This window comes from Ostrea edulis, chromosome 8 (genome assembly GCF_947568905.1).
Source record: "Ostrea edulis chromosome 8, xbOstEdul1.1, whole genome shotgun sequence".
Lineage (NCBI taxonomy): Eukaryota > Metazoa > Mollusca > Bivalvia > Ostreida > Ostreidae > Ostrea > Ostrea edulis.
The window spans coordinates 22,276,452-22,300,586 of record NC_079171.1 but is presented as its reverse complement, the minus strand read 5'-3'; the positions used below and the strand labels follow the sequence as shown (position 1 = coordinate 22,300,586).

Sequence of the window (24,135 nt, the reverse complement as noted above, 5' to 3'; positions counted from 1 at the left end):
AAAGTCAAAAATACATTCTATGCGGAACTATGAAATGTAACGGGGGATAACTCTAAAATCAACACATTTGTGTTGAGAGGACTGAGGCCGTGATGTAACTGTGTGCGTAGCTTCTGATGTAAACATCTCCCGGAATATAAATTTGCATTTATTGTGACCTGCATTCATAAACAGTAAGTTTATGTAATTAGTAAATATCGCTTTAGTGAGGTTTCCTCAGTAAATGTCGTCTGCGTTAAATACGAGGGGAGTTGCATCGATATATGTGTACGTCATGGAGCATTTTATATTTGATAGGAAGGTTAACAATTCGGTCGTTATCCGATCGGGCACGTAACTCATATTTGACTGCCCGGTTTAGACTTATATTGTCCAAAGTAAAATAATTGCTCTGGTCAATTATTGAAAAAATATTTAGATATGAGAAAAACTTAATCGCATTTTAGAGGGCATGAATCTAGTATTACATGTATTGCATAAGCACCCCCGGATCCCTGTGTGAGACTCCCTGTGTACTATGATATTTAATATTAAGAGATTATGACAGCAGTCAGTAATGTTTGTGTCAACATTTCTAATATTCTTATGAATGAAGCTTTATAATTTTTAAGAGAAATCAAAACTAGGGAATACTATTCATATATATCATGTTGATTTTTTCTATTTTGATATTTTGAAAGATTTACAGCCTAACAAATAAGTCTCAGCTTGTTGAGTTAGTGTAGTGTCTGCTCTTTGACATTTATCTATTCAACAGTCAGAAGAGTTTATATAAACTCTCAGTTTGCAAAATTTGTGAATGTCTTTTTAATGCTTTTGAAGTTTTCTTTAACAAATACAATCTCGTTGGTTGTGTATTCAACTGTGGAGGTATATTAATTAACATGCATTTAAGCACATGTTTGATTGATCTTCAATTGTGTTCTGCAAAAGTCAGATAAACATTTCATTGACCATATAAAGTAATAGTTTGTACGAAAGATCCTTTTTAAATATGCAGAGCAGGCGCGCTACGCCAATATGCAAGTGTGCAGCTGCGTATACATCATTGAAAAGAGAGGACAGTGATTTTTCTACATTTTTAACATTTGGGTATGAGAGGACTGTGAGGCCATGATGTAACTGTGTGCATAGCTTCTGATGTAAACATCTCCCGGAATATAAATTTGGGTATGGGAATGATGATTTGGATAGAATAGTTGAAAATTTTAGAAGGTTAAAGAAAATTAGATGTGTAAAATAAAGATAATTAATGTTTAATGTGATTTCAAAACTTATTTACGATAAAATTGATTTTTCCCAATTCGAAATCCACAGAACCCTTGTAAAAAATGTAGAAAAATCACTGAGTCTAAGTACACATGGTGAGTTGGCATCAGAAAATGTGTTAGAAAATAAATTTGTGAATTCTTTTTATTTTGGAAGTTAATAAACCCTGTTTTTATACAGGGTTGGGCGGTTAAAACCGCCCCCGGTTTTAACTGGTTTTAACCATCCCGGTCAATACTCCCTAAGTGGTCAATACTGGTCAATTGAGATTTAAACTGTCCATTTTCCTATTTTTGCATATTTTTTGCAAAGATAAATTAAGCCTTTTCATTATGATATATGGATCAATTGGTCATCAATAATTTTCATTATATAATTAGATGTAATTTCATAAGTTTAATATATTTGGTTTGCTGAAACTGTGACCATAATATCTTCAGAACTATAAAAGAGGGTCACATATAGCATAACTAGACAATAGGATCTTCTTATACATGTACCTGGACAGATTAAGAATAACAGGACATTAAATAAACACAGTGATTTAATATGAATTGGGTGACTGATGCTGTAGATAAACAATGTGTTGCAATGTACAGAGCAGGAGATGTACCTGAGCACAGGAAACAGAGTTGACAGATGTTAATTAGCATACTCTGGGACCAGAGAGGACCAGTGTACATGTTATTGTTATGAAAACATCACCAGCACACCCCCTAAAATGTTTATTTAACAGTTAAATGAAGATTTGAAACAATAGGTAGTTCTTGATAAACTAAAGAATTTGAATAGAAATAGAAAACACTTCCCCCATCATACTATCTATGGCTTCAACAAAACATTTTGGAATTTCTATGATATTGTTGAGGACAACAACAAGACCACAGCAAGATGTAAAGACTGCAATGCTGTTGTCAGTGCCAAAGTAATACGGCCACGAAACAGTTTTTAATTTTTACAATAAACTTTTATATCTTCCCCTATTTAATTGAGTCATTTACATTATTTATTTAATATTATGACTTGCAAGTATATTATAAACTGATAGTGCATGTTATGAATTACAGTATTTACCATAATGGCCACTGAAACATTTAAAATAACCAACAACACAGACTATAATGACCAAACAATTTTCAATCAACCAGTATTGACCACTATTGACCAGTATTGACCGGTTTTAACCAGTATTGACCACCGGCCCGGTCAATACTCATATTGACCACTTTTTTGCCAACCCTGTTTTTATATGCACAAAAAATAGGTGATCTCATTGGTAAAACCCAGGAGCTTCACCCCTGGACCCCACAAAGGTTCTGCCCTGGAGCCACTTGGCTTCAAGACCCCTTGCCGCAATTTTGCGTGCACTTAATTTTCTTTCCTGGCTGCTACACACCTGATATGACCTCTAAACGTAAAAACATACTTGAAAAAACTTTTGTCTGTTAGGTCTACCTATACAGAAGCCCTACTAATTAATTATAATAAATAAGTTGTAACAAAAAAAATATAACAAATAAGTTGTAAGAGGTAATAAATAAAATGGCCCCTGGGGCTTTCATACACCTTAAAGGGACTGATTCACGATTTTCCCCATGCAAAATTGTGTTTTTCACTTTTAATGATTAAAATCTACTGTCTAATGTGTTTACAAGATTTTACATAAAAATTAAGGTTATACATTATCACAGAAGCTCATTTTAGAGAGTTTATTATTTGTTTTGTAAACGAAGATTGTGGTATGTTATAATTACGAAATTTTTAGAAGAAATGGATATTGATTTAAGTTTATTATATCTTTCACATATGGAACATTCTTTGGGTAAAATGTGTCATCTAAATGTTAAAATTTGTGACTGCAAAATTGAGATGTTTTATATTACAAAATTAATATTTCACTAGTTTGTTTGCATACATAAAAAGACTCGAGTCTTTGTTTACATAACACAGATTTAAGGCTAAAATATTGCTTTTATTCTTGCATTCAGAAGGTCAAAATTTTGGCTGTCAACATTAAATGATTTATAATATTTTTGATGTTTAACATATAAAGTGAAAAATATTTTTTCAAAAATCGTGAACCAGTCCCTTTAAAAAGAACATATGGAAAGCAATTTAGTTTTAAAGATGAAAGTTGATTCCATCCATCACCATTGATGTGATTGGGTTTTTTTGCCCACTTTTAGACATTTAATTATTATTATTTATGATAGTATTTTATAATGCATGCTAGAGTTATCTGAGTACCATCTTTTTCTTTTGCCAATGTGAAATTGAAAATTAATATAATATAGTTATGGTTGGTTGGTTGTATATTGTTTCATGTCCCACTCGAGAATCTTTCACTCATATGGAGACGTATGTCACCACTGCCGGTGAAGGGTTGCAAAATTTAGACCTATGCTTGGTGCTTACAGCCTTTGAGCAGGGAGGGACCTTTATTGTGCCAAACCTGTGACACGGGGTCACTGTTTTTGCAATCTCATCCGAATGACCATCCCATTTAGTCACCTCTTATGAAAAGCAAGTACTGAGGACCTATTCTAACATGGATCTCCATGGGAATAATAGTGATCTTTACCAGTAGAATCAGACTGAGAGGATATCTACATAAACAGGAAAATTAATTTACTAGACAAGACATGTTTTAATTGAATGAATAATTAATTTTGTTAATTTGGACTAGTATGCGATATATACTTTTGATTTACTTTTGACTCTTTTGATATACTGTAAATTCGCTGCTACTTTATTTCACGATTCACCTGTGGTAAACTGGTTCACGGCAAGTAATTTTCGCGATTGAGCCTTTTTCAAGCCTATGACAGACATTCAAGGACTGGTTTGTGATGAACTGACGATAAATTTCCGACTATTAAGTTCTCACGAATCTTGCGAAATTTTCTCACACTTGAATAAAAGTTGGTTTACAGTGATTTACTTGGAACAAATTATCTATATTATGAGCTAAATGATATGCTATGCAGCATGATGGATACTATTTTGAATTATATATGAATTAACAGTTAAGGGAAGCTGTATTTATGTTCCCTCTGATTTATGGATCAGGTTATACATGTAATTTTCTTTCAATGCAATATTCTTTAGAATTTGTACAAAATCATTAAACTTGTAATTTTGAATTACATTGCAGCAAGCAGAATGTGATGTTTGTATAAGAAAAACCAACATTGCCAAAAACAGTTAGAAACCCCATCAATGCATAATCAAGAAACCATGAAGACGGAAAAGGCCGACCAGATTATTCCAGAAATAGCCATGCGGGGGGCATCCATGAGAGATATTCAAGTCACAATGGCGGAGCATGAGGGCAGCGAAGATGAAATCACCCACAGGGAACATGAAATTAATTTAAAAGTAAGTTTAAGTGAAAGGTAAAAATCTTAGCCAAATTCCCCAAATGTAACGTCTACCAAATATCCAATTTGTCAAAAGGAACATATATGAGTTTATGGTGAAATATACAGAAGTAATGATTGTGAAAGATTTTAAGAAATAAGATTGATAGAAAGTAAGTAGAAATTAAATGCAATTAGTCCAATTTCAATTAGTGTGTTACAATCAAAACTCCATTTTTCTTCTATGACTCTATTTTTATTCGCTGACCTCAGGATACCGAGCTATCAGCTTAGACATTTACTGGTCATTAGAAAACGTTTACTATCCCTTGGCTCAGTAGATATGAAAACGATTGGCCATTGCACATTACATAATTGAATAATAATAAAAAAACATTCATAAATAATTGTTGATTTCAAACACATTTTAATATTGTTAAACTATCATATTAACTATACTAGCAAACAGTTAAGAAAATATTTTAATAAACTTTGAAATATACAGGTAAGTAAAGATTTTATTTGACTTTATTTAAATATATATAATATTTGAAACTAGTCAGGGGTCTTGTTTTTCTCATAAATCTATGTGAACTTTGGTACGGGAACTTGTCAGTGATGTCATCATTTTTGTCATTTGTGAAACATAGTGTCACATGATTACGAAAGCGTCACAGTTGAAGAGAATTTGTTCTTAGGAATACTCTGCTTAAGACAACTTGTTTTAAGAAACATTTGTGGATTTATTTACATTGTGAAATAAAGATGTTTGTGTATTACACTTCAATGTTTGTGTATGACCTTCAATGTTTGTGTATGACACTTCAATGTTTGTGTATGACACTGCATTGTTTGTGTATGACACTTCAATGTTTGTGTATGACACTGCAATGTTTGTGTATGACACTTCAATGTTTGTGTATGACACTGCATTGTTTGTGTATGACACTTCAATGTTTGTGTATGACATTTTTAATGTTTTTGAATTATGTTTTGAAAATGTCTTGTGATATATGTAGGTGCCAAACCACAACAAAATTATTACGTCTCTAATTGCTGGAGCAATGGCCGGAGCCGTGGCGAAGACTGTGATAGCACCGCTGGACAGAACAAAAATCAACTTCCAAAGTAAGTCTGTAAAAGCACCTCTCAACTATGTAAGTCTGGGATAGATCAGAAATCAACTTCTAATATACTATGAGAACATTACTGAAATGAGTCCTCTCAAAACGAAATTCAACTAAAAAGATAGTATTGACAAACTGTAATTTTCTGTGATATCCTTACAGTTTCCAACAGACAGTTTTCCTTCAGAGGGGCGATTCTGTTCCTCGTAGACACGGTGAAGAAGGAGGGGGTGACTAAGCTTTGGAGAGGGAACTCGGCCACCATGGTGCGGATCATTCCCTATGCCTCTATCCAGTACACCGCTCATGAACAGTATAAACGCCTGCTGAGCACAGACAAGAGGAAACAGTAAGAAGCTGAACACAGATTTTCAGAAGTTTTGTTTAGTGGTTACACACACAGCAAGCCCAGTTCTCCAGAATTTTCCCCTGCAGTTTGGGGAGAGGGGGGGGGGGATGCGATAAAATTATATTTTAAAATTTTGGTTATTATCCCCTTTCAATTCATTGTGAGAATGATGGGACCATTTGTGTGTAAGTGAGTGTGTGAGCTATTGTGTATGTATTGAGTGTGTATTTTATACATATTGTGTATGTATTGAGTGTGTATATATTGAGTGTATATACATATTACATGTGTGTATTGAGTGTGTATAGATGGTGTTGAGTGTGTATATACTGCAGACATCTTCCTCCACATCTGTATGTGTAGTGTGTCTAGAATTTGTCTATAGTATGTCTAGAATTTGTCTATAGTATGTCTAGAATGTGTCTATATTGTCTATTTTGTTTATACTGTAGACATCTTCCACACCTGTATGTATAGTGTGTCTATATTGTGTCTATAATGTGTTTATGTGTGTCTATTGTGACTATTTTGTGTCTATAACAGCGATTTTTTTCTACCCATTGGTACTGGTACCGGTACCCATTCAATTGGGAAAAATAGCATCAAAATCGAACAAATTGGGAATTTTCTACCAATGTATCGGCAAATGATTTCAACTAAAAGAAAAGAAAAAAGAGTTCTACAAAACAAGAAGTAGTAAATTGGGAATTTTTAGTCTCAAAATTGGGAAAAATTAATGGTTTTTGGCATTGGGAATGGTACCGTTTATCGGTACCAGTTATATAAGGAAAAAAATTGCTGTATAGTGACTATATTGTGTCTGTACAGGGGTTGAAATTAACTTTTTCTACCACAGGCTATTTTTAGCCTGTGGGTAAAAAATCCACAGGCTAAAATGAAAACCTACAAGCTAAAATAAAAATAAAGAAGTAGTGCTCTTTTTTCATATTTTTTTAATCAATGATTTTCCCCATCATTACTGAGCCTAGTGGGTCAACAGGCATCGTTTGGAATAAGACACTAAGTTACGTAGGTCATATGGTGCAATGTTTAGGTCTCCTCTTGATTATCGCACCTCTAATTCCCAACCTGTTTACCGCAGGTTTAGATCCAGTCTCCCAATTTCATGGCACATCAGGGTTGTCACTAGTGATTTTTCAAAGCAAATCCCGGACTCATGGTCTTATAAGAAGCACAATCATGAGCCCAATGAACTTTTTTGATAATCGTTTATGCGGTGAGCAGTGCACTCGTGTCATCACTACAACCTGACCTCAATATGACAATAAATTAATTTAGATAGGACATTCTGATGATTCTGATAAAAATGACTACAGGAAGACTTGGTAAAACATAGACTCCGAATTTTTTTTAGATAAATGAATAACAAAAACCTCATACTTCGAATCCAATTTAATCACCCCTATAGGTGAACAGGACTCGTGGCTCATGTCTATTTTTCATCATAATGCGATGCCCGACCTCTAAAGCATTTGTTTGACTCTGAGTTTCTTAAAATATCATAAAAGAAAAATCCAGATAGAAACGGTTGTTGATTTCGGTCGTTCATGTAAGCGTTTGTATGATTCAGAGTGCAAGTTTAAGAAAAACGAATAGCGCATCACCGTATAAAATGGATACGATATGATCATAGTTTGTAAATCGCCACTTGCTAAGATTTTCGAGTGTCCACTATTTTTACTCGCTGTTTTTCAAATGTACTTGCATTTTGTGAATATTTTTCGCTAATTTCGAGCCCTGTCTATATTGTCTATTTTGTTTATACTGTAGACATCTTCCACACCTGTATGTATAGTGTGTCTATAGTGTGTCTATATTGTGTCTATGATGTGTCTATATTGTGTCTACAGTGTGTCTATATTGTGTCTATAATGTGTTTATGTGTGCATATAGTGTATATATTGTGTCTGTATGTATAGTGTGTCTACAGTGTGTCTATATTGTGTTTATGTGTGCCTATAGTGTCTATATTGTGTCTATAGTGACTATTTTGATTGTACTGTAGACATCTTCCTCCACACCTGCGCTTCCTGGCGGGGTCTATGGCTGGAGTAACATCCTCATCTCTCACATATCCACTGGACCTGATGAGGGCCAGAATGGCAGTCACTGTTAAAGCGCAGTAAGTCCTCAATATTTACACAACAGTAAGTCCTCAATATTTACACAACAGAAAAGTCCTCAATATTTACACAACAGAAAAGTCCTCAATATTTACACAACAGTAAGTCCTCAATATTTACACAACAGTAAGTCCTCAATATTTACACAACAGTAAGTCCTCAATATTTACACAACAGAAAGTCCTCAATATTCACAAAACAGAAAAGTTCTCAACATTTAAACTGTACATAAGTCTTCAATATTCATATTGTGGTCAAGTCTTCAACATTCATATTGTGGTCAAGTCCTCAACATTCATATTGTGGTTAATAAGTCCCCAACATTCCTATTGTCATTAAGTACCCAACATTCATATTGTGGTTAAGTCCTCAACATTCCTATTGTGGTTAATAAGTCCCCAACATTCATATTTTGGTTAATAAGTCCTCAACATTCATATTGTGGTTAATAAGTCCTCAACATTCACATTGTGGTTAATAAGTCCCCAACATTCATATTGTGGTTAAGTCCTCAACATTCATATTGTGGTTAATAAGTCCTCAACATTCATATTGTGGTTAATAAGTCCCCAACATTCATATTGTGGTTACTAAGTCCTCAACATTCATATTGTGGTTAATAAGTCCCCAACATTCCTATTGTCATTAAGTACCCAACATTCATATTGTGGTTAAGTCCTCAACATTCCTATTGTGGTTAATAAGTCCCCAACATTCATATTTTGGTTAATAAGTCCTCAACATTCATATTGTGGTTAATAAGTCCTCAACATTCACATTGTGGTTAATAAGTCCCCAACATTCATATTGTGGTTAAGTCCTCAACATTCATATTGTGGTTAATAAGTCCTCAACATTCATATTGTGGTTAATAAGTCCTCAACATTCATATTGTGGTTAATAAGTCCCCAACATTCATATTGTGGTTACTAAGTCCTCAACATTCATATTGTGGTTAATAAGTCCTCAACATTCATATTGTGGTTAATAAGTCCTCAACATTCATATTGTGGTTAATAAGTCCCCAACATTCATATTGTGGTTAAGTCCTCAACATTCATATTGTGGTTAAGTCCTCAACATTCATATTGTGATAAATCCACATTGATTCACTGTTAAAAAAGCACAAACTGCCTCAAAATAGGTTGATATCACCAAGCAGTAGCTTCATTGTTTTAAATATCTTTTAGGTACAGCAATTTGTGGGCAGTGTTTCGACACATTGTGAAATCCGAAGGACCTGCCAATCTCTACAGGGGCTTCACACCCACAGTACTGGGGTCGATTCCTTACTCAGGGGCCAGCTTTTTCACATACGAAACTCTGAAGAAGTGGCATGCAGGTACTGTAAGCATACGTATGTTAAGCCAACCTTTATTCTCAACTACTTTATTTCGTGATTTACCAGTCATAAACTGGTTCTAGGTGACTAATAACAATTTTCGTTATTTACCAGTGATAAACTGGTTCTCGGTTACTATAACGCCTTAATTTCGTGATTTATCTGTGATAAACTGGTTCTCGGTGACTAATAACAACTGTATTTTGTGTTTTACCAGTGATAAACTGGTTCTTGGCGACTAATTTTCAGAAGCTAAACAATCTGAAACAAATATGAGAGACATTAAAGGACTGGTTCACGTCGCGACTTAGAGGTTTTTGTGAACATTGCGGAAAATTTTCACATGTGAATAATAGTTGGTTTACAGCATTTGGATGCTTTTCACATTTTTAGGTGAAAATTGTTACCATGGACAATTATGAACAACAGTCTGTCTCTCTAATACTTCTCCCTTGGTCTATCTTTTGAAATAAACAAAACAAACATTCTTTAGTTTATGAGCTCAATTGTTAAGGTCAATGCTTTTTGATAGACATTGGTCACTGTCACATGTAAAAATGAAAGTTCAACACGACAGCAATTAAAGTCAGCCACACTCAGTGCCTAGTGTTTCCCACAATCTGCAAAGTATTTTAATCGCTTGTGTTGTCAGAGATTTTTGCAAATTCAACTATCTGTTTAAAGAAGAGGAGGGCAGAACATATTAAGATGAAATCCAGTAGATACTGTGTAGATTTTATTGAAGTGTATTTATGAAGGTACTTTGTACTATGAGTGTGTAAAAATAATGAAGCACTTTATGTCCACCTTAGTACAATCGACCTGCAAAATTTTATGAATGTAAAGGTTTTTAAAGTGGAAAAGACAGGTTTTATTTTATCAAATGAAATACACTGAAACAACATAGATGTATATTTTGATACTATTTAAGGAATTACTTTAATTCCGTGGCAAGTTATACGAGTATAACCTGGTTTGGGTCAGTTTACGCTTTATAAACAGTGAAGCTGCAATGTAAATTTAGAGAGAGAGGGGAAAAAAAATAGTTCCAGCTCTGGTTGTCAAGGGGGTGTGTCCCCTTACCAAACCAGCTGACCAAACTTGGTTATACAAAAATAACCTGCATTCCTCAATTGGAAATTGACCAATCAGAGACAAGGATACAATAAGAATTAAATTATTTGAATATAAATCAAATTGGTGATTTATTGTGATTATTCCAGGACTGAATGAAATGCGACACTTCACGCTTCATGAGGCGCATTAACACTTCATGAAAAGTGTGACCGTGTGAAACACTGCAGTTCATACCCTCATGTAATTTCAAAAATGAATTTTATTTCATATATAATATATTACTTGTATATATCAACAAGTACATTGTACTCTTTTTGTAAAACTTGTTGCACTCTGAAGAGCCGAACTACACGGCGAAAGCGCCAAGTGTAATTAATCAAATGTGGATCATGTGTACTTAGTCATCGTTGTATATATTTTATATAAAAAATCATACATGAATTGTTTGAGTTGATGAGGAAATGGTTCTCATTAGAATTTGTAAAGATATCAAAGGTGAAAACATTGGAAATGTAAATATTTTGAAATGACTTGTTGTAACATGAAACTCGATCACGACGCACAAATGTTTAATTCATAATTCCAATTTATAACAGAGGCTTCTGATGTTTGATTGAATCAATTGTAAGCTACATATGCATATGAACCTCTTAATGTTTTTCAAGGTCACTGTGATGGTCGGGACCCCACCCCCATTGAGAGGATGAGTTTTGGTGCAGTGGCTGGTTTATTAGGGCAATCTGCTTCTTATCCATTGGACATTGTACGTCGCAGGATGCAAACAGCAGGTAGGATTCTTTCTGTTTGTGTGTGTGTCACTGTGGGTGTGTTGGAATCACTGAACATATTCTTATGTCTGTCTGTGACCATCTGTAACTTTCATGGTAAGACATCTACAGGTGCAAATGTGTTATCTGGTGCACTGTTATTGTATATTTCAGTATTTTTGCAAAATTCTACAGCATTTGTAAAATTTGGGGAAAGAATATATGTATTGTTGCCTTGATAATTAAATGTACATGTATATATGTTTCAAGTTGTCAGAGTGAAGTCCTATAATTGACTTACTGTATAGAGGGAAATTTTTGCCTTGTTTTATTTTCATCCAAAGACAATGGAACATGGTTTTGTTCAAATCTAAATTTGCCCATGTTTATTTCTTGCTACTCTAAAGTAATGAAAGAATTTTATTCATTGAGTTTTAAAATCATCCTTGTAGGATAAGGGTGAAAATAAGGGTGACATTTATCCTGTGTGTAGTATGTACTATCAGGGTCGATATTGTGTTTTAATAACTCTAGGTTCCATGGAAATATTCCAATGTGCCCTGTATGAGGATGCCCCACTTTGTAGACTTTTCCCTCCATTTTGATATTGTACTAAATTTAGTAGCATGTCGCAAATTCTATGACATTATAACAATGTAATTTGCCAATACTACATTGTACCTGTCAATGGGTCAAATGCTGTCTGACATCTTTCATACCAATTGTTTGCTGTTGTTTACACACTAATGTTTGACAACGGATGACACCCAATCAAGATATAGGGCTTACAGCAGGTGTGACTGGTCAACAGGGGATGTTTTCTCCTCCTAGGCACCTGATTCCACCTCTGGTGTGTCCAGGGGTCCATGTTTGGCCAACTCTTAATTTTGTATTCATTATAGGAGTCACAAAATTGATCACTGTTCATTATCTTCACCTTTCCAGTTACATATTAGTGAGACATGTATATACATTCTGTAAAGCTCTTCGATGATTGAGATTTGTGTACACTATGTATACATGTAAAAGTATACTTAATAATCTTATTTTGTGATTAAAAGAGACTTTGCAAAAATAACTTCCTTGCTGATAAACGGTGATTTATTTCACACCAATTTGACTACAGATTACTTCCTTTACTTGATCAAGACTGTTCGTTATCTTGACCTTTCACTCACTCTGATGGCTGTATTACAGGGGTGACAGGCCACAGCCACGACTACACCTCCATCTACAAGACAGTATGTTTGGTCTGGAGAACCGAGGGCTGGAGGGGTCTCTACAAAGGACTCAGCATGAACTGGATCAAAGGCCCGATTGCTGTGGGAACCAGTTTCACTGTGTACGACATTTCCCTTCACTGGCTTAGGAGTTTCACATATTTCCATATCGACGATGAGGATTGGACGTAAACAGTCTGTTCATGTAGCCTCTTCAGGAATATGTAGTTTAAATTCTGCCGTACAAGTTTTCTTAGGAATATGTTAACGATAATTAATGTGATATTGTGATTACTGTTGAAAGACAGTCTTCATATCAGAGGACTAGAGTTGTATGTTCAGAAAATCTGTTTCTTTTAAATTTCTTTGTTTTATCATTTGTTGAAATAAGAGCATAATATTGTGCAGCAGGGATAGGTAATTAATGATTCTTGCAACAATGTATGAACCTTGGGTTGTCATTTTTTTATATCTCAATATATGCTGTACAAGTGTTACTGGATCACTGCCCATTCTCCCGACTTTCCGGTAATTTGTAAGAAATTTGGTGTCTGAAGTGTGACATGATCTGGTGTGATTTAGAAACTTTCCACAGATTTAAGTATATATTTCTCTCTTGTACATCTACAGTGTATGCTTCAAAGAAACTGCTTCATTTGCTTCTCCAAGCTTGTTTACTGCTTTCAACAATTTTTCAGTTGTCTTACAAATGTAAATTTATAATGAACCTACTTTGAATTTTTGAGCTCTGCACAGAAACCTGGCATTTTAGATTGAAAAATCTTGTATTTAAGTAGCAAATTTAGATAAATTAAACGTAAGTTTTTGTACATATGAAAATATTGTGTGTATAATATATTTCATTTTAGATTATGTTTAATTAGTAAATGAAACTTTTATGATATACAACAGGTTTTCATGGGATTTCTTAACTGTGTTGTCATGAAAAGTATACTTTTTAATTAGAATGTAACTTTGATATCAAAGGTAAATCTGTCATGATTATCAAAGTTTGAGGAAGATCGGCATTGAAGAACAGAGATTTAGGTTTGTTGTCCTTCCAGCATGCTGCATACATTATGCCCAGTAATTTCACATAGGTTATAGATGCATCAGCAGGTAACGTCCTTTGCTGCCATCTTGTGATAAAAAACCAACTTTTCCCTTCTTTATACACCACCCTAGCAAGCTTACCACTAGAACTTGCCAGTAAATTTCTAGCTTCCCTCGCAATCAAAGGAGGGGATGCAAAGTTAATTGAAAGTTATTCATTTAAAAGAAAATAAATTACCAAGGAAACAGACCCCCCCCCCCCCCCCAAAAAAAACAAAAACAAAAACAAAACAAAACAAACCCCACAATGATCATATTTGGAAAGATGATATCCAAGGAACACAGCTTTTGGTTTATTGCATGGAAAATTTTCAATTAGAATTATATGATCTACTGATAAATGGCAAGATGATACGATACACCCTAGTAACTGAGAGTGATGGATATTGGGTGGGGTGGGGTGGGGGTCTGCTACATATTTATATTGTATACAGACAATCTGTAAAGGACTACCGTGAATCATTCGAAATCAGTTTTCTACAATCATGTCTTCTAACACACAGCCAGTGTTAGATTGTGTAAATCATTGAGATGAAGTTTGTTCATTTCATTCATCTTGTAACAGAAAAGAACTACCGTAGGTCATCTGAATAATCTTATTTGATTCTTTTTATTTATTTTGTTTACTTTAATTAAAAACTGTATACATGTACATTTCAAGGTAAGATAACTGTGTACATAAAGTAGAATACATGTAGATAAGACATGCAGAATTAATGATAGTCATAGCAGTGAATATAATGACTATGTACTGTAATATGGGTTTCCTGCCAGTTTGTTTTTAAATTGTCCCATATATTGTATGTTTCTCTGACTTCAGACAGTATGTACCATATGTGTTGATCATGTTCTGCTAATTGACAAATTTTAATCCTTGTATATTCATGTTTATCAGGATGACATTATAAGTGTATGAATCTGGTTTTGGTTAATCTACATGGCCTGTGATTTTTATTTTAATTACTGATTGACAATTTTCGAGGAAATGGTTAACATTATCTTCCAGAGGAATCAGAATGGAAAATTGTAATTTGTGGCGATTTCAACTTCAAAATTACTGATTTTCAGAGAAATTGAAGGATTTTTTTTAGCATTAGGGCCAGAAATATCATCTAGATGGGTTTTCATTCATACGTTTTATATCACCAGTTACCTAGTCCTTCGGCTGTTGAGTGCAACGGCCACGTGTAATGTTACAATACAGAATTCAAATATTTTGCTGAAAGTGCTCCATGTTACATGTAGGCATCACGTACAGTATTTTATTAATAGTGCTTCATGTTATGTTAATATAAGTTTTACAATTTAATAATTTGATAATATAAAAATAAATAATATAAATCACTTAAAAATTTCATAGCTATAAATTTTTTATTAAAAAAAGTAATGAAACAAATTTTTTACCGTTTGATTTGAAATAAAGTAATCTGAAACATTTTACACTGTTCATGAGTTACAGGTTACGATGTTTAAAATGGGTAAAGATATGATGTAACTTTCTATGTTCGAATACAAGCTAGATTTTTTCATATGGTATTTGGTGTGTGTATTACGTGTATTTATTGATTTGGAAGAGATAACAAGGCATATTCAAGGGCATTTGTCGATTTATAAACAGCAATATACACAAAGTAGATATATTCTAGTTTCAGGTATCAAATAATGCACAGAACTAAATTTTGTGAACATTATTATTTTATTTTTGCAATTTGAATGAACGATTTTCTGGAGCAAACATAAATTTAAGAGAATTTGAAATAAGTGTTTATGAGTTGAACCAAATTGACATTATAGTCTTAACATTCTGAATATTTGAGGAATTTAATTGATATCTGCAGTAAAGAAATATGATATTCCTAAAATCTGATACTGTATGTAATAATTGCCCCTGTTTTATAAGATGATTTCATTCTGTACTTACAGTATAGCATATATTTTGTAATGAGTTATCTCCCTTCGTCATGGTCCGTATTTAATTTAATATTACCTCAATTTCATGCTATTGAGAAGGAGTTTGTGTAGAGCATATTTATAAATGGAGAGGTTGAGGAACATTTTTATCACATGAAAAAAATATATATGAGTGGATTGTGTGTATACATGTAGATCTAATTTTTAGTGTGTGTGAAGTGTTTGTCATAAATTAAGGATTGTCATACATGTCATCAGATTGCTTCCTAACTAAAATTTATTTCTAATCAATGTGTGATGTATATTCATGTAAAGAGTCTTCAGTGTATGGAATATATATATATATATATATATGTGGAAGTAAGAATACAAATAATTCTAGATATGCAAGCTTTGGTAAGAAAAATGTTTAACAACGAAATTTTCAGAGGACTGACTGTTACTAAAGATGATAAATACATGTTTTCATTTTTTAACTAAAATTTTCTCTTTCATTTTGGGATATTGACAAACTTTGTGGTAATGAATAGAGCTTGTTAGAAAATGTGAATTTTTATAGGTGTGTCATATAATGTATGAATTATTATAATAATGTACATGTATGTGTGCGTGGAATGAGTGAGAAATGATGTTGCAATATACTGACGATGTTACAATATAGAGACGACATCTATTCGTGAACATTTCTGTATATCTTATGAGTGCTATCTGTTTTTATTCCTCATGCGTTATGTGATATTTTTCCTGAATAAAAGTTGATTCATACTTAGCTATCAGCTGATCAATTTTAGGAACATCTCAAATTTTGAAACATATACATGATATTTGAAATTTAAAAAATTTGTGTAACGATGATTAACAAAGAGGTTCTTTAATGTGTACAATGGTAGCACGGTGTTGTGAAGAACCGTGGGCATGTTTTATTTTCATGCTTCTCAAGACAGAAGAACAGGGGCGTATTATTTTATACTGCCCATCTGTCTACAGATAGACATTGTGTCCTGATTTTAAAGGGATGTACGGAACTGAGGTCGGGGTCAAAGTTTAATATCAGATAAAAAGTCAAGGTAACCTGTCAAAGTTTAAAACCATGCACGTGCATGTACATCTATGTAACACAGTGCATGTCTCTGATAGTCGGGGGCGTAGTGCATCACTGCACCGAGACCATCTAGTAATTCATATCCTTTCCGCGGCTGCAGTCGGTCTTATTAAAATTAAATCTTCTTTAACCGTCACAATGGAGAAGGTGTAACGGTAAGAGAAGGTCGGATTTTAAGGTACTTCATTAAACTAAAATTTTATTTAATGGCTCGTTAACAAACCTCTTATGGTAATTTCGCCATAAAAAATACTAGAAATCTTCATAAGAGGTGTTTTAACGAACCATCAAATAAAATGTTGGTGCGGTAATGCGCTACCGTATTTAGATTGTGGCCGCAGCGTAATTAATTGGATATTCGAAAAACCGGGTTCATATTGTTAAAGGACAGCTACAGCATAAAAAAAAACCTGGGTTTATATAGCCGCGAGTGTTTTCTTGTGGAACGGTCAAATATAATTTCATCATTTTCTGTAAATGAAATGCTTTCATCTCTACATTGGTGTTCATTTGATTGACCCCACTCGGCGGAATCAGAGCTGCGGCGGGATTGTGCAGCACGAGGAAACGTAAAACAATAGGAATAAAACCCCATGTTTTAACTTGATTTTTCCATTGATAATAAATAAGAATGTAGAAACTTTTTTTTTTTTTATGTATTTATTGTTCTTTGTTTCAGTTTGTTATGCATGTAAAGCGTTTTAGGGTTATATAAATGTTTAAGTGAAATAATTACATTTAATCATTTAAAATTATTACGTGATAGGCTACACATTTAGATAACCGTATTTAGATAATCGTATTTTTGTGAAAACTTGAAAAACCTACGCATATCATGTGCCATTACATAAAGATATAAAAAAGAATTTTAAAAATCTACAAATTCAGGGAATGCCGCACAGGCACTAATGTTTCTGTGAAACACTTACGACCTCTCTATACTAATAATAACACAAGATACCTTGTGTTATTATTAATATACAGAGGTCCTAAGTTATTTACAGAAACAAGTGCTTTTGGAATGCCGATAGTCATCCTCTGCAATAATCATTGTACATGGAAAGTGTAAAAAATAAAATAAAAAAAAAATAATAATAACTAAAGTATTCTTACGAATATTCATGATATTGTGATATTATGTACAGTGTGTTTCAAAACGTTATGGCATATCTGAACTCGCTAATTCCTTTTAAAAGAGCGATATGTTTAAGGGAACAAAGCGATAACGAATAAAAACGTAACCGATAAAGTAGGCGAAAGTGCTGTAGCGTACTAAGACGTGCACGTATTTGAGTACGTTAAATTATGCTTTTGCATATGCTTCGTTTACGAATGCAAAATGGAGTCATATCGGAATGATCCGTAAAAAATAGGGAGAAATGAGAAATAGTTGTATAGGTTATGAAGAAAAATAAAATTGTTTACACATATGTTATGGGCATAAGATGTGTTTTTTTTTGTATAGATCTGTTTTATTATTCTACGGATGTCCGTCATGAAATCACCTTCGGCTTTATGAACCCGGATTTTTACCGTACAACCAAGTGTATTCAAAAGTACCCGGACGTCGAAATGATATGTTTTTGATTGTATATATAGACTTGTCAATGCCATAAAAAGAGTCAATTTTAAGGTTAATGTTGTGCATTTTTTGCACGCTTGGAAATATAGAAGATCACAGATTTATTAATAAAAAATTAGCCCCAAATTTCCCTAGTGTGAATGCTGTACACATGGAGCATGTTATGTGGTATGTAAGGTCTAAATGAATACCGTGTACAGTCTAGGGAAGGTAGAGAGATCGTTGCAATAGATTAAGGCATTTGCATAATTTAAAAAAATGCTACATTGTCATACAGAAGTAGTAAATATACAGCCATTATCCACATAGGGATTCAGGTTTAAGATCTTTCACAGCAGTGATTTGTGCTGAGGAGGGGGGGGGGTGTACACAGTAGTGATTGGTGCTCTGTAACGTGTCTTGCGTGCAGTACTTAGTGATTGATGCTCTGTAAGGGGGCGTATACAGTAGTGATTGGTGCTCTGTAAGGGGGCGTGTACAGTAATGATTGGTGCTCTGTAAGTGGGTGCACAACGAGGATTGGTGCTCTGTAAGATTGGGAGTACGGTAGTGATTGGTGCTCTGTAAAGGGACGTGTCCAGTAGTGATTGGTGATCTGTAGGGGGCGTGTGTACAGTTGTGATTGATACTTTGTAAGAGGGAGGTGTGTCCAATAGTGATTGATGCTCTGTAAGGGGATGTGTCCAATAGTGGATGGTGCTCTGTAAGGGGCGTGTACAGTAGTGATTGGTGCTCTGTAAGGGGCGTGTACAGTAGTGATTGGTGCTCTGTAAGGGGCGTGTACAGTAGTGATTGGTGCTCTGTGAAGGGGCGTGTCCAATAGTGATTGTTGCTCTGGAAGGGGTATGTCCAGTAGTGATTGGTGCTCTTTAAGGGGATATGCACAGTAATAATTGGTGCTCTGTAAGGGGGCTTGTACAGTAGTGATTGGTGCTCTGTAGGGGCATGTACAGTAGGGATTGGTGATCTATAAGGGAGATTTTTAATATGCCATCAGTACCACCTTGCTTGTCGTAAGAGTCGACTAAATGGGACGGTCCTTTGGACGAGACCGCAAAATCCGAATTCCTGTGTCACAGCAGGTGTGGCACGTTAAAGATCACTCCCTGCTCAGAGGCCGTAAGCACCGATCATAGGCCTAGATTTTGCAGCCCTTCACCGGCAGTGGTGACGTCTCCATATGAGTGAAAAGTTCTCGAGAGGGGCGTTAAACAATATACCCGTACCCATACTAACAATCTAACACGCCTACATTTTATTCACGCGCGTTTCAGAATTTTTTTGGTATATATGCTATTAAAGTTTTATTGAATGCAAAGTAGATTTCATATTTGTAATTGATTAATACCAGTGTTGCTTAGCTAGCAAAAGCTTTTAATATGAGGGTATAAAATTTCGTCCATTGAAATCAAGCCTTAAACTATCAATAAACGAAATCTCTGAATTTTTTATGTTACTGAGTAAGCTATGTTTAATCTACATTTCATTCTTTTAATATCTTGAAAACCCCGCAGAATGTCTCTAGAAAGCACTTGGTGACCTAAGATATTCCAATAAAAGATGAATCCACACTTTTCCAAGGTTATGGAGTAGCAGAAAATCGTGGTCTCTTGTTTATAAAAATGTTAACGATAAAAGAAGGAATAATTTCTTCCACTCTTGGGGAAATAAATGACAAATTCGTTTGATTCATTGAATTACTTTTATTGGGAGAACTTACATTATTTCCAAAAACCCTTAAAATTTGCGTCATTTTATTAATTTCACCTAATTGAAAATGACAGGAAATAGTAAAAATGAATACATAGGAGATATAATTCAAGCCCTATAAAATCTGTAACATCCAGGAGATTTTGGGGGGGGGGGTGACTTCGCCCCCTAGGTCCCCACCACTGACGGCCGCAGACCATCTGTCTCATAAAGTTGCGCCACCCTAACCACAAATCCTGGATCCGCCCCTGTTCTGTCCCTTTGCTGTCATCTTTTGGAAAAACCCATAGAATTCTCACAGCAACCTTTGTAACTACCTGTTTTATAATTTTGTCATTTGATTTGCTTTTGGTTTGGTTTTAATATATTTCTATTGTCTAGAAAGACCTCTCCTATGTGATAATTAATAAAACAAAATATGTAAAATTTGAATTAAAGGTGAATAAGATTACATTCTTGAATCAGTCAAATTATATCAAAAGATATGCATTTACAAAATTACAAAGTACAGCTAGACAAGTTTATCGTTATTTTTCTTCATTGTAATGAACAAATTATTTCATGCTACTGTTTTTGATATTGAGCGCATTCAATCCATAAATTAGTGTTTATAAGCAAAATCTACGCTTTTATTCGCGAAAGTATCGCGTTAATTCGCAAAAGTTACGCGTTATAATGCGAAAGTTACGCGTTTATTCGTGAAAGTTACGCTGTATAACAAGAAAGTTTCGCGTTAATTCGCGAAAGTTAAGCGTTGTAACGCAAAATATTATTTTTTAGCTACGGAAATGAGCCCAATGGGCTTTCGTAAAGATGCATATATAGAATGTTGATATATTTTTTTTCTACAATATTAACACTTGAACATGTTTTGTACGAATATCTTTAGAATTATCCTTCTGCAAAGATAGATCAATATTTCAATAAATCACATTGATCATATCAAAATTTAATAAATTTTCTTATGTAGTTTTTTCTCTGTTTTGGGTTGTTTTTTTTTGTTTTTTGTTTTTGTTTTCCGTTCATAATGTGTATGTTATCATTAAACGATAAAACACACACTATGAACGAAAAAAAAAAAAAAAACAAATACAAAAACAAAAACAAAAAAAATACATAAGAAAATTATGTAATACGTCAATTTTTGAAAACTTTTGGTAATTCAAGAGAAACAAAACATGAATTATACATGATAGTTATTACGTGGTTTAGTCGGTATTACCTATGAACTGCATCCTCACTCAAGCGTGCTGTTTACCTTGTTTGCGGTTTTATACGAAACGTCAATCCACTATGCTAATGAATTTATTCTTACGTCATTAAAAATCAGGGAAACCCCTTATTCATATGTTTGGAAAAATGAACAATCCTCTTCAAGTATATATATAAATACGACCGGGGCTTTCGTTCATTAAAACTATTCAACTTTAACATTAATTATAACAGGATTTGGAACTTGACAAGACGAACATGAAGGTTAGTAATCTCAAACTGCTTTTAGAATTAAAACTAAAGAAGTATGAAGTTGAAGTATTCCTTCTAAGCTAGAAATTCATCAACTTTTTGAAAAACATTTGTACCACTCAGTTCCAACGTTTAACAACGAATGACTTATTACATTCTTAAGCACCTCGATTTTAATTCTAGTGTCAATGTTAATTTTAGAGTAAGAAAATCTCAATATGTTTTTGACCGATGAAAATTCTTCTGCGAGTTGTTCAAATGTACATTATATATTGCCAATTTTACAACGAGGGGCTCTCTTAATTTCTAGATACAGCTCTATTCTTTTTGCGTCCTATCAACATTGCTGTCTTTGGGCTATGGCCAGCCCTGGTCAGCTAATCTGGGATTGGGAACCGGAAATAAAGGACCGGAACTTAAGCTTACAGTCGGACACAAATCCGGAAATTGGAATTTTAAAGGATGGGGCTCTACCAATTTTGGTGGTGGTTGGAAAGCCGGAGTGAGCGTAGGAATCCGGTTCAAAAGGTCAACGAATGACGTAAGTATACAGATTAAGAAGACAGTGTCTGTGAGAATGACACATCAAATATATGATTTGTCCGGTTTGATTTTGGGACTTTAATCCATTCTATTAACTCATTCATGGCAGTAACAACCATTTTATCACCCTCAAGAAAAAAGAAAAAAATGCACATGTACAATATATTACTGGCTCTGCATGCTTGATTTGTTTTGCATGGTCTAAATCATTAAGTAAATGATAGAAAGTGCCAGTTAATTGTTACCTTTTAGTGTTTGCTTTAATTTTTTGGGGTGGGTGGGGACGATTGCTCGCGCAGTTTCGCTATTTATTCTTTGTTTTTAATCATGTGTTCGCATATTCTTTCTGATTTCTTGTGAATATGTTTCTTTCAATCACACGTTTTCAATCACAGGTTCCACGAAAATTTAGCATTTTAATCCAAGCCAATCAGTGCCACTTCAATAGCTACGATGATAATTTGGACGATTTCATAACTCTGGAGGAAATGACCAACTTGTTTGAAAACCCAGAATTCGGATCTCAGCTATTTTATGATCTTGATATCAACAAAGGTATGTGCTTGGTCTAATAATCTGTTATGAATATTCATTAAGTTTACTTATACATATATTATATGCATTCTTCAAGATCCAAAGATCAGCGCAATGAGAGCCTTTCATGTAATAGTTTGCTATATTGACTGATAAAGTATATTGACTAATAAATTGGTATATTGACTGATAAAATTAGTATATTGACTGACAAATTAGAATATTGACTGACAAATTAGTATATTGACTGATAAATTAGTATATTGACAGACAAATTAGTACATGTATATTGACTGATGACTTGGTATATAGGACAATTGTAAAGTAATATTAGTTGTCACTTTGTATTGATCGATAATTCTTGTAAATTTTGTCTTTTAAATTTATCATTTCATAATTTAATTTTTTTAAAATTATTATTTCAGGAGATGGTCGAATCACAAAAGAGGAATTCGACGAAATGGCGCCACTCGTAATCAATGGATGCGCCAGTTATTAGTCACATTACGTTACCGAAAGTGATGTAATTGTAATCCGTTCGTAAAATGATTTCAGGGAAATTACACATACAGTCCCACAACAATCCGAAAGTGCAATACTTTATTTTATATACAATGTTTGTTGTTATTATTATGTGAATTTTGTATATTTCAAATGTGTCCTGATAGATGAAATAAATTGTATTGAAGAACAAAGTTTCGAAAAACTTCTGTACATATAAACTTCCTATTTATTTTTAATACATATGTAGTTCTGCTTTCGTATATTCAATGACCCGACCACACACTCAACAACGAAGACAAGAACACTCCGAGACTGCAAATCCATATCCTCCCTACCCCTACCCCCCGTCCTGCTCTCTCTCCACCCCCCCCCCATCCTGCTCTCTCCTCTCCCTACCCTCGTCCTACTTTCCCCCTCCTTGTAACGAGAACTATGCAGTCATCTTGCTAATGGCTTTTGAACAGTGACTTTTTCAGCCATGGAACTGAAAATCTTTATAATAGTTTTCAATACCGAAAACTATACCGCAATTGTGTTCCTTTCTCGGACGGCACATTAAATTAGCATGGCTGTACTCAAAACTTTATACCCCACAACTCAAATCATTGAAGATATCGCCAGCTGATTGTTGTTCTTTCTACGTGAATTGTTATTCGGAACGATTCAATAGGAGCACCTAACAGGTCCTACGTCGGCAGTTCTCATTCCAGAATAAACAATGATTTAACATCAGTACCTACATGTATCATGTCTCCAAATCAACAAATGTTCTATAATTTGTATTTCTCCTTTTTCTTCTATTTATTTTGGGGATACCCTCTGATATTACACGTATTGGAGCGCTTTATCTTCAGTTCTAATTAGAGAGCTTTTAATCAGTTGGAGATACCTTTCATTCATTCGTCAAATTAAAGCTCTCTCTAAATAAAGTATACAGCCCTCTTTCGGCGAATTAAAGATATTCATGATTGAACCGTTGTTTTCTTCCAATGATCGCGTTTGAATTCCATTCACGCGC

At 34.1% G+C, this 24,135-nt stretch overlaps 2 protein-coding genes across 2 annotated transcripts; both read left to right on the top strand.

The window, feature by feature from the left end:
* Positions 1-26: 26 nt before the first annotated feature.
* LOC125662020 (mitochondrial coenzyme A transporter SLC25A42-like) lies at positions 27-16,447 on the top strand. Its single transcript, XM_048894195.2, has 8 exons — positions 27-173; positions 4,424-4,647; positions 5,648-5,756; positions 5,918-6,104; positions 8,131-8,247; positions 9,439-9,590; positions 11,333-11,455; positions 12,632-16,447. Exons 2-8 carry the CDS (start codon positions 4,489-4,491, stop codon positions 12,844-12,846), a joined length of 1,062 nt encoding a protein of 353 aa, XP_048750152.1. The 5' UTR covers positions 27-173; positions 4,424-4,488; the 3' UTR covers positions 12,847-16,447.
* A 4,945-nt stretch (positions 16,448-21,392) lies between these two features.
* On the top strand, positions 21,393-23,308 carry LOC125662238 (uncharacterized). The gene is made up of 4 exons (XM_048894415.2): positions 21,393-21,548; positions 21,847-22,077; positions 22,475-22,634; positions 23,039-23,308. Exons 1-4 carry the CDS (start codon positions 21,543-21,545, stop codon positions 23,110-23,112), a joined length of 471 nt encoding a protein of 156 aa, XP_048750372.1. The 5' UTR covers positions 21,393-21,542; the 3' UTR covers positions 23,113-23,308.
* Positions 23,309-24,135: the final 827 nt, after the last annotated feature.

Bases quoted from the DNA above. Each gene is read 5' to 3' on its own strand.
- LOC125662238 (XM_048894415.2), top strand. The intron at 22,078-22,474 runs GTAAGTATACAG...TTTCAATCACAG, and splicing joins TCAAAAGGTCAACGAATGAC to GTTCCACGAAAATTTAGCAT. The intron at 22,635-23,038 runs GTATGTGCTTGG...TTATTATTTCAG, and splicing joins TGATCTTGATATCAACAAAG to GAGATGGTCGAATCACAAAA.
- LOC125662020 (XM_048894195.2), top strand. From the start codon at position 4,489: ATGCATAATCAAGAAACCATGAAGACGGAAAAGGCCGACCAGATTATT. The intron at 4,648-5,647 runs GTAAGTTTAAGT...TGATATATGTAG, and splicing joins AACATGAAATTAATTTAAAA to GTGCCAAACCACAACAAAAT. The intron at 6,105-8,130 runs GTAAGAAGCTGA...ATTGTACTGTAG, and splicing joins AGCACAGACAAGAGGAAACA to ACATCTTCCTCCACACCTGC.